At 40.5% G+C, this 11,090-nt stretch overlaps 1 protein-coding gene across 2 annotated transcripts in view; it reads right to left on the bottom strand.

The window, feature by feature from the left end:
- The window catches only part of slc6a9 (solute carrier family 6 member 9), a 68,907-nt gene extending 57,977 nt beyond the window's left edge, over positions 1-10,930 (bottom strand). The window contains exons 1-2 of one of the 2 annotated variants that reach the window (XM_034887304.1): positions 10,728-10,930; positions 3,163-3,449 (exon numbers count right to left, since the gene is read on the bottom strand). In XM_034887304.1, coding sequence (XP_034743195.1) covers positions 3,163-3,192 — 30 coding nt within the window. In that variant the 5' untranslated portion in view covers positions 3,193-3,449; positions 10,728-10,930. Of the gene's footprint in view, positions 1-3,162; positions 3,450-4,790; positions 4,811-10,727 lie in introns of those variants that run through there. The other variant, XM_034887306.1, reaches the window with a different exon arrangement.
- Between the last annotated feature and the right edge of the window lie 160 nt (positions 10,931-11,090).

Raw genomic sequence — 11,090 nt, 5'->3', positions numbered from 1 at the left:
ATATATATATATATATTTTAGAACTAATAAGTACAAGTAGAATTAAATTGTGAAAACGCATATGTATCCTTTCATATTGTTTAAAAAAGGTTTTAATGTTGCTTTTAGATTATCAAGGTTCAAGAGCTTTAGGTGTAATTTTGCTGCTGACAGATCTGGTGTCCGACAACAGAATTCGTAATTATCAACCGCCACTCCAAACGTCTTACAAAGTGTAGATGAAAAGTCTCGGGCGGACTTTAAAAGCCTTGCCAATGTTAATTTTTGATCAGAAGCCAGTTTACGTGACCTCTTCCTCCATTTGCCCTTCATGGTGATGGAGGAGCAGCAGTGGTCTGCACAGCCAGGCATATGAAAACAGCACTCAGCAGACATATCAGCAAAACCTCAGTCCAACTCCTCCTCCTACTCTCCATCCCTATGTATACACCCAAACAGCTACGTCTTCTAGACTCGTATTTAAAATGTTTACAAAAGGAGTATAAAAAAAAAAGAAGAAAAAAAAGAAATAGCTATCCGTAAATGAAAAGCTGGTAACAGCCAGGGCCCCATCTGCTCATCCGTGGCTTCCAGGGCAGTCAAAGACAACGCAGGAAGATTGAGGAGAGGGGGCTCCCTTTGAACGCTGTGAACAAGCAGGAGAATTAAGTCTGGACAGAAAGAGTCCCGGCAGAAGGCTACCAGCCGAGCCAAGCGGTAGCAGGAAGCGAGCGCCTTGTGTGTCACGAGATTTACGGTGACGGGTCCATCCACCAACCATCTGGGCCAGCATAAATACATTGCACCAGACAGCAAAGAAAGGGCAGAGACTTAGAAAAACAAGTTGTACTATGTAGAGAAAACACAACAGTAAAAGGGCAGTAGTTTCACTGGGTTTCAAGCGCGCTTATGTAAAAATGACGCCATTCGCTCATTTGCATATTAGCGGCATCTTCACGCAATTAAAGCTTAATGGTTGTCGTTTACAGCGAGGGAGAGATCAGTAAAGCAAAGCTTGGAGGAGCAGCTTGTCACAAAAAATGAGAATTATTGTTCCACCTTAAAGGTCAGCCCAATAAAGGAGGAATAAAAGATGTTGATACATTCATCAAATCTTTCTATGAATGTGAACAGAAAGATGAGGAGGAAGACAGAAACAAGCTCAAAGAAAGTTAACTGACAGTTGGCTATGGGAGAACACTGACACACACACACACACAGACACACACTTTTGATGTCTATTAGCCACCACTGACATAACTGTCTACCGCTGCCGAGGACAACGGTCCCAGCCATTATAAGTGACCAATCACCAGACGCGAGCTGCGTCTAAGTGTGCGTGAGCACTTTCCTGTTGTCGCTGCTAGAGTTGTACAATCTTCCCGCAGCTCTTCGGCATCTTCGGCCAAAACTCTCCGATTTCGAGAGCAAACAAAGGCTTTACAGCTGCTGTAAACAAGCGACCATATTTGTTGGGGATAAAACAACACTCTGGACAAGAAAAGTGGGACTGACGTGGTAATTTGCGTCCCAATAATAAAAGGCACAGTTCTCTATGAAGTGGAATGCATTACTTTCTATCTTTACTGAGTAGCTTAAAAACATTTCAGTCAATAACATCCACTAAAAAAGGGGCACAAACTTTTAACTAAAGGATTCAACTTTACCAAAATGTACACTTTATATTTGGGAAGGTGCTGTACTGTCATATGCAAAATATCGTATCTAATCACATAGTAACATAGTAAAAGATATTTTTGTACTTGACTCATTCACTCATTTTTGGCTTATATGCCTCTAGTGGTTGTGAGGAGTGATGGCAGTCTTTACAGATGAGACATAATCCCATGATAGTTCTGTTATACTTTCCTCAGAGACACCTCTGAGTGTGTGAAGTGCAGTAAAAAAAAGGCACATAACTTGATAATCACCACAGAGTAACAAAAAACAACAACAGCCACATACCCACAAGAAATCTCCATGGGGTAAAGAATTCCAACCCTCGTTGTGACTATCATTTAATTACATTAGAATCAGGTAGATAGGCATTACTAAACTTGTTCACAACTCTCCAGCAGTGCATAACAATGTAAACGATTGATTGGCAGTCTGTCACTGTGCGACAAACGCAGACAAGAAAGAAAAATGTAATCTTCATCCTCCAACCACATTCAAATGTTGTGAGAGTGAGAGAAGAAAGAGCAGGAGCGACCGATAACGTCCTCCGCTTAAGTTCAGACAGTGAGTTTGCAGTTTAACGTGGATATGCATCTCAAAAGGACAAATGTCAGCGGGGAGGAAAGCGACGCTTCAAATGAGCGAGAATGTCACAAGAAAGTTGGAGCTCTGAGTTTGACTTTATCGCCGTCTCAAGACGGACTGAAGAACTTGGACTGAAGGGAGAGAGAGAGAGAGAGAGAGAGAGAGAGAGAGAGAGAGAGAGAGAGAGAGAGAGAAGTGACCTGACTGCCAATGATGCCAAACCTCTATTTAAAGCTTCTGGACTGACACTGACACATTTACCTCTTGGCCTCATCTCTTACCAGCAGCCGGAGAACACCAAAAAACATGAGAGAGTTGCAAAGATTCGATTAATTGTGTACTGTAAAAGCAGAACTGAGGGATGAGATGGAAGACTGCAAGTTAAGACAGATGTAGGAGATTTTAGGGACAGTGTTTGGTTGATGGTGAGTACTTAGAACCATGGTGAACAGCAGGCGATGACAGCTCTGCCAGCTGCACATAAACAACGACACAACAATCACTCCGAAGGAAAATGCAGACTTATCGCTGACTGCAAATACATGGATCTCCGTACTTTCAAAGATTAAAGGTTTGGGTGAGTTCATGCGCATGAAAAGTGTTCCGAGGTTAAGAAGGGCATCTTAAAGACAAGCGTAAATCAAGTTAGAGCACAACCCTCCAAAAACATAGATAATAAGAAAATAAAAGCCTGTTGGCAGTCCCGTGAATAACTATAAAGTACAGTGAAACAAAGCCCCATGGTCTCTTGTGTTTAAATTGGGGAAAAGAGGGTTGACTCAACTGGTGCTCCAGCAGCTGCATCCCACCAGTGAACTGCATCCATGTAGGACATCACTTTGTATTTTTAGATCTGTGTTACTGCTTTAAAAAAAAGGTGTGTGTGGGTATGTGTGTTCACTGAACAAAAGTTAAACTTACCAGGATCCCGGAGAACTGCTTCTCTTCCATCCTTCAGGACCTTGTCGGCAAAGATCCCCTGTCTCTCTGCTGCCGTCTCTCTGCCTCTGCTGCCTCTCTCTCTCTCTCTCTCTCTCTGTGGGATGGACTCGTCTTCCTCTCGCTATCAGAGTTTGAAGTTTTTCTGAGGTGGCGTTCGCTTGAGTGTCTCCGTCCCCCTCGTGCCTCTTCTGCGCTGTTTGCGAGTGTTGCTGGAGTGGCGTCGCTGCTTTGTGTTAATTCTGCCCTAATCCAGAAACTTTTCTATGCTGTGAAAAGAACATGTGACAGGCAGAGAGGGGTGGAGGGGACGGGAGGAGTGGGGAAGGGGGAGGCAAGGCAACACTTTTTAGTTACTTGTCCCCTTGGCCATGTGCAAAACAATTCCTCCCTCTTTGTACATGATTGGATTCAAGGTAAAAAATGTAAACACAAATCAACAGTTTGCACTTCTACATCCAAAGAGGTTATATGAGCTGGAAAATACACTTTTGAGACATCTGCAATAAAGGATGCAGAGAAAGAACTTAGGAACTATGTAGTAGCAGATTTGCATTTTGTAAAGCAGCTGCCATAACAAAGTGCCCTTTTGTGTAAAGAGATTAACTGTTAGGGTAACGTTTAGACTGCTCGCTGACTACTGCTGTATGAGCGCCAAATTGGGAAAGAACACTCAGAAACAGCCTGGACTTAGAAAAAAAGTTGCAGAAAATACATTGGGTTGAGTAAAATCTTTCTGAAATGTTCATTATGGCAAGTTACTTCAAATGTCCCCAGTAAATATTCTACCGTTGATAACTTTGATCGTCTAAAATAATGATGTGATATTTTTGTAAGAATGCATGCATTATTTTTTCCTTTAAATACTGCGTCTCTGCAGTAACATTTAATTAAAAATAACCAGTGGAGGCTGGGCTTGAGAAATTTTGAAAGTGCTGTGTAAAAACTAGGGCTAAGATTATTGTCATTATGGATTAATCAGAAGATTTGATTCATTGAATGAATCAATTTGTCAAGAAAACTATCTCCCAGAGTCGAAGGTGACATCTTTGCATTGCTAGTTTTTTCCATCCAAAAGTCAAAAACCCAAACTTATTAAATTCAAGTAAAAAAAACAGAGAAAAGAAACAAATTCTCACATCAAAACAAATTGACAATTTTTGAATTTCTTTTATTTGAAAAAAAAGACTAACGATTAAACGATTATCAAAATAGTTGCAGATTCATGTTCTGTCGATCGAATGACTGATTAATAAATTCTTTCAGATGTATTGTAAAACATTTTAAATCATCTGATTACATAACATGAGTTGTGTCATGTGGAGACTGGAGTGTGTGTCAAATTGTGTAACTCTGCAGCACGTCTCCCTTCATCTGACTTTCTCACTGTCTCAGATAATGAAATGCCTAGACAGTGTACTAAAAGCATCCCAGCAAAAGAAGAGAAAGTGGCCAAATATAGCTACTATTCAGTGTTACAAACAAACAAACACTTATGAACAGGAGCCAACAGGGACTCAAAAATGCCCCGGGGCATCCATCATACACAGCACACTGCACACTAATTAAAGATGATAAGAAACAAAACTAGGTTAAAAACTGAACCTTACCATCTGCGGTATGATGTTTGAGGAAATCAGAAAAGGGAACCAGCTCAGCAATAAAAAACTAACTGGTGTGAACACAGCAGTCAGACTCTAGCCCACTGGTTGACTGGTGTATGTACACAAGGCACGAGTGTAGCCAAGTCTATTGGGCCATCCCAGGAGGCGGGACATAAGAGGTTACATGAAACTCACTCTCAGACCTGACGTGTCCGTTAGCTCTTATGAGTAGGGCTGGGTATCGTTCATTTGCTCACAACATTTCAATACCGGTACCGATAGGAATACTGTGACTTCACTACCGCAGTGTTTCATCTATGTTGATTTTGGCGTGGCCCGCCATGGCAATATTTCTGTCGCCACGGTATCAGAAATAGGGCAGACGCACAATATAGTCGCAGTTGCCTTTTAAATTATCGTGCGAACATAATGCAATGCACCCCCCCCCCCCTTCCCCCACATCACAATTTAACAATAAGTAGAACTATTACGAGTTTTTTTTGGCCTGTCCACTTTAAATCCACATGCTGTTGTGTTGATGTAGTTCACTTTCTTCAGAGATGACTACTAAACGAACAGCTCCACCAAAAACATCATCACGGTGGGTCTGTTCTAATTGGACACCTTGTCAGTTCTGTCAGTTCATCATCCTGGAATCAAACATCTGGAAACATTAAAACCGTAAGTGAGTCAGTGTAATATAATTTAAGTTGGAAATTGTCTATTAGATGTTGTCACTCGGGTTTGGTTTCCTGTGAAGAATTTCTTCTAAAATTCATTTTGTAGACCTGTTGTTAAGTGCCCTATAGTCCCTCACAAAATACAGTTCAATCACAACTGAAAGTATGCCTTTTTGCGTGTGAATAGAGGTTGTTATAGAAAAAGTATGTATCATAATTTTTCTGATTATTATTTTAACTGTTTGCATATTGATACCATATCATACTGATCACTCTGAACGAGATAACCATGGAGCCATCGTCTGTCCTTGTGAAAGGCACACGATGTTTCTGGGAGCAGAGCAGGAGGAGGAGATTCCCAGACCCAATGAGATAAACCGACCACATCGACTATGTTATGACTTTGTATCACCAACCACTTTGTATAAATAAGTGGCTGTTGAGGGCTTCCAGTTGGGCATTTTCTGTAGTGTGGAAACTGTGTTCACAAGTAAAAATGAACTTTGATAGAACTTCAGTGGTCTCTGTCTATTCTTGATAATGAAATTATTCTAACAACCCAACAATCCTTCCCCTCTTTCCAGGCCTTGGATCCTGAAACACGGGGGAGTCATTTAGTGACTCCTTAAACAACGGGATCTTCTTTTCAAACAGCGGGCAGAACCACTGGAGAGCCCTAGGTGAGAAAAATTTGATTTCTAGCCGGACAGACGGCTACGTTAAGACAAAATGGGGATGATGTCTTTTAATGCCTATGGTATTCTCAATCTTCAGTGACACTGTAGGACCTGTCCAACTTACAGATGAATATCTAGTTTGTGTGTACCTAGTGAAAAAGACAATCAGAGAAACAAAGCAATAATAAGTAGAGTAGGTCAACAGCAGAGGGATAATCTGTCAGTCAGAAAAAAATTTAAATAGGAAAAAATAAAAAAGGAGGTACCAAATATTGTAATCACTTGATTTAGATAAAAGTGTCTCCAGTGACAAGAGTCACTACACAAGGGTACGCAGCTCGATACATGAACTCCATACATGGAGTTATCCTCCATACATACATCATTCAAGAGGGAAGTTAAAGATAAATCTTATATACGTTAAAGATAAACCTTACATGAAAAGTAGGATATAGTTTAAAGAAAAAAAGTTAAAGAGGATTCTCATGAACGGTAGGAGATAATATAATATAATTCTTTTCAACTGTTAAGAGATAATATAAGGTGTATATTAAAGGGGTGTAACAAGTGTGGTAAAAATGACGGGAAAAAATTTGCGGAAAGCTTAGACGAAGCAAGAGCATTAGAGAGAGACGGCCAAGGACGAGAGACAGCGAGCAACTGGCTCCGATTTCCCAAGCAGCCACTACCAGCTAGGAGGAGTCAGAGAAGGCGGAGCTACTGTAGCACATGCACATGGCAACTTCACAGGTGAGAGAGAGACAAATGTACTTTTCACTACTGGTGAGCAACAGTAAACAAAAATGATGAATTACTTGTATTACAACAGCATTTTGTTATTAAAAAGGTACAGTGACGAGCATAGCTGAACAACTAAGTCCAACTTCTCTGATAGCGGAGAATTCAGGCATAAATGACCCAGTCACAGCAACAGACCTGCCCCCACTGCTAAAGGAAACACTGTACTGATTCCTAAACAATACTTCCTCCGATGCCATACCATTGGCAACCATTTTGAGAAATGGTCAACCAATTTATGGCCTTTATATGCTTCAATTGGCAAATACCTTTTAACATATAAACTAGCATTACCGCCTTGCAGTTATATGCCCGGAGAAACTCAAATATCACAATATGTTTCACCAAATATCTCAATATCGATATTGTGCCAATATAGGGTTGACTATTAGTGCTTCCACAAAATATTTACACAATGAGATCTAAAATACAGCATCATGTACTCGTCACAATTATAAAAGCTGTTCTCTGTGTTCCCTATACGTCTGCACTGCAGCAGTGGGGGGTCCCTTGGCTACCTGTCTCACATGGTGCACAACACAGCGGGTTCAAGACAAATTAGCATCCGTTATTGCTGTTAACAATGCATCATATTGTTGGGCTTGTTAAGCAGCGGTGTCTATTATCAGTAATGTAAATATGCAGCGGTATGATTGGGCCTCCACAAGCTCTGTTTTGTCATGATAGACAGCCTCTTGTTTACACTGCGCACAGAAAGGTAAATATAGTTTCGAAATTGTGACAGCACTCAAAGCTGCCCTAACTATTCTTCAGCACCCGGTAAATAGAGCCAATAAACTATGTCTCACTTTGGACTGCTGAAAAATAAGGATTCTAACAATAAGGCAATGGCATTGGGAATGATAAGATATGGGGTTTTAAAATAAATTGCACAAATCAGGATTTGTTTTTAATAATGGCATTCAAATGACATTGACTGTTACTGCGGACCATTGGAAAGGGAGGAGAGTGCTGCAAAACACATAATCTGTAGCCGTAAATCTACCAGAACAAAATAAATCAAACATTCATTCCCGAACAATGCGTTGGTCGTCTTTACTCGTCAGACACTCTGGCAAACACGGATGTCTATCCTTCATTTTGAATACCTTTAGCAAGTTAAGACCGATTCAACTTTTGAAGAAGAGCAACCCGACGTCCCCCTGAGGTGGACAATCATGTAACAGGAGCTCAGACTCATCAGTCCATATCTCATGATAGTCCCGGTAACGTTACAGTAAACAGGAAACCTCACTGCCTCTTTACTGCAACAAAACAAGGTTTTAAGCACTATCGAGTTAAAAAAACTAAACACAAGCACTGAAGCACTGAACTGGCGAGGAGTTTGTCTAACAACAGGTGACCGTGTCCTGCAACAAAGCAAAGTCGTGCCATCTCTCGCTTCATCTCTTTTCTTCTGTATCTCCTTTTCTATATCGTAAGTATGTTATTCAAACAGTAGGACTGCTTGATTATGAAAAAACATAATTACAATTATTTTGGTCGATATTGAAATCACAATTATTCAAATTGTTTTATATAAATTGCATTGTTATTTACTCATTTCTTTTGGAAATATGTTGCATGTATTGAACTTAAAAAAACAGTGAAACAGTTAAACAAATGAACCCTGAAATGTCCCTTATTACTTTCCCATTGAACTTTTTGAATTCCCCTTAAAATAAATAATGGCGGATTTTTAAAATGCCACCAGATACCACAAACACAACCTTGCTGACTATTGGCTGAGTGAGTTTAGCTTTCGGGAGGGGCTGAAGAGCGTTTGTCATTTAGAACACGAGACAAAATAAGATTTCACTTCCAAAACCTAATGTGCAAAGTAATTTGCTTTTTGGGATCGTTGAAATCAAAAGTGAGATGAAAATTCAATTGATTGCACAACCCTATTTCCTCTTCTTTTTTAATCTAATTTTAGTTTAACTGAAATACTTGTACCCGAAAGTTTAACTTTTTATTCTAACGATAATACGAAAGAAACATTTGTAAGATATTCAAGAAGTGTAGCATCCGTTCATATAACATTTGTTATTTTATTTTTACACTCTCTACAGGTGTTTTTTTTTCTCATGACAAGAGGAAGATGAACAACTAAGCCTAACTGTGCTTTGGGGCCACCTAGTGGTCGCAGCATACAGCTCAATCCTGTTATTTCTGACCATTCTCCTGTCTCTTCCTCTCCTCACCTCACAGTGGGTTAAACAGAAAGCAGTCACGCATAACTTAGCATCACTATGTTAAACTTGAAGATGTGTGATCTAAGAGCCTGTCCATTAAGCACAGAGAACTCCGACTCTAAAAATAACTTGGTTGTGTTTCTGCAGTTATGCATACAGTATCACTTCATATTCTCCTCTTTCCCTAGTCACACAGTATCTGAATTCCACAACTCCAGACTTGGCTTTACAGAAATAACAATGAAATATCTCAGAGCCCACTGTCAAAACTGTCTGATGCATGCCATGGGAAAGTTCTAGCGTAAGAAATGTTGCAAATATGCTACACTGCAAATGCAACAGATTCCTGGCCACTTAATCTGTTAGACTGAATTGTGCACTTTGTACACAAAATGTATTGAAACTTACTTTGTTACTTTATACACTTATTGACTTGTTTTCTCGTACTCTTTTGCATGCCTTAAATTTGTGAGCAAGTTTTGGTGTCATTTGCCAATCAATGATAGAAACTCCATATTTCTAAAATGTGACACGCACATAATAGAACTTGGCAATCTGTAGCGACTTGTTTTATTCAAAGTGTCAGTTTTAATTGGAAGAATTTTAAATGTTACGGCCTGGCAACAGATGCCGATACTTAACTCACAGGCAATTCAACACACGCAAAATTGAGTGTTACCTGCAGATTACACAAGCATACGGAAAGACAACCGAAAACTCAAAGGCTGGATGAAAGAAAGACCCTCCTGTGCACAGAGGAGGATGTGGTAGGAAGGGGTTGGTGGTGTCGGCGGCTAGGATTACCCCCATTCATGCATGCACAACTTCTGTTGACATAACCTATTTTTACCGTTCAGTCCAGGCAGCAACCAACTTGGCTATGTCACAGGAATACAATTTAAACACAGAACAAATATTAATATCATCAATTATTATGCCAAACTCATCAGTATGATAGTCCTGGTATTATTAGATGGATTGTCAATAAAATGTTGTAATGTATCCTATAATATTAACATGTATAATGTCTTGTTTGTTAGTCACTATTAGCACTAATCTATTTTAGAAATACTACATGAGAGGATGTGTGATGAAACATTGGCAAACAATGCTACTGATAGGCAACATAATAGCCTACCGCATCAATGACAGTCAACTATGACAGGAAGTGTTCAAAGCAGACATTTCAACGCGGAAATGCCTCCCTTCAGCACAACCCCCCCCCCCCCCCCCCCCCCCCCCCCCCCCCCCCCCCCCCCCCCCCACCTTGCTCTCCTTCACAACAAGAGGAGGAGGGGGGGGGGGGCAACGGGTGCCACGTGTTTCACCCCGCTAAGATAAAATAACTGTTTTCTCTCGCAGTCTGCCTGCTGAAACCACCTTTATTATAACTGAACGTCCACTTCATGGACACATGTTGAATGTTACTATTACCTAGATGATCATTCGGTATCAACAGCTTGAACATAAAACATGAGCTTGCTCCTTTAATCACATTGTAGCGTAAGGTCTAGTGACCCCACTAGCGCTCTATTATTATTCACTAAGAAAACAAAACAACTATCTTCTTCTTATGAGGAGGTGATGTCTTACCGTGGAGGCGAGCTCGCATCTGTTGCCTTCACTGCTCTTTACACGGGCTGTGATGTTTCCTGCCAATATTGGGTTATTGGATGTTGCATCACCTTGGTCTTCCGTTCCTCTTCGGTCACAGCCAGCCCAACAACTTCTCGTTAAGCCCCTCCTTTCTCAACTTCTAAAATAGGCGGCAGTTGATGGCTCCCTGTGTAGCGGCACACAGCCCGTCAGAGACACTTGAAGGTTGGTGTAGGCTACCAATTTGTCTACATGCACCCTATTGGGTTAAATGCTATTAAGATGCGCTCAATTATTGCCCAGTTAGGCTATATGTAAAAGCAATTAAGTACACTATCAATCCTGAGTCATTACGCATTT

The sequence above is a fragment of the Etheostoma cragini genome, chromosome 12, assembly GCF_013103735.1.
Source record: "Etheostoma cragini isolate CJK2018 chromosome 12, CSU_Ecrag_1.0, whole genome shotgun sequence".
Classification (NCBI taxonomy): Eukaryota; Metazoa; Chordata; class Actinopteri; order Perciformes; family Percidae; genus Etheostoma; species Etheostoma cragini.
The sequence above is the reverse complement of the archived record's forward strand: the minus strand, read 5'-3'. Positions and strand labels throughout refer to the sequence as shown.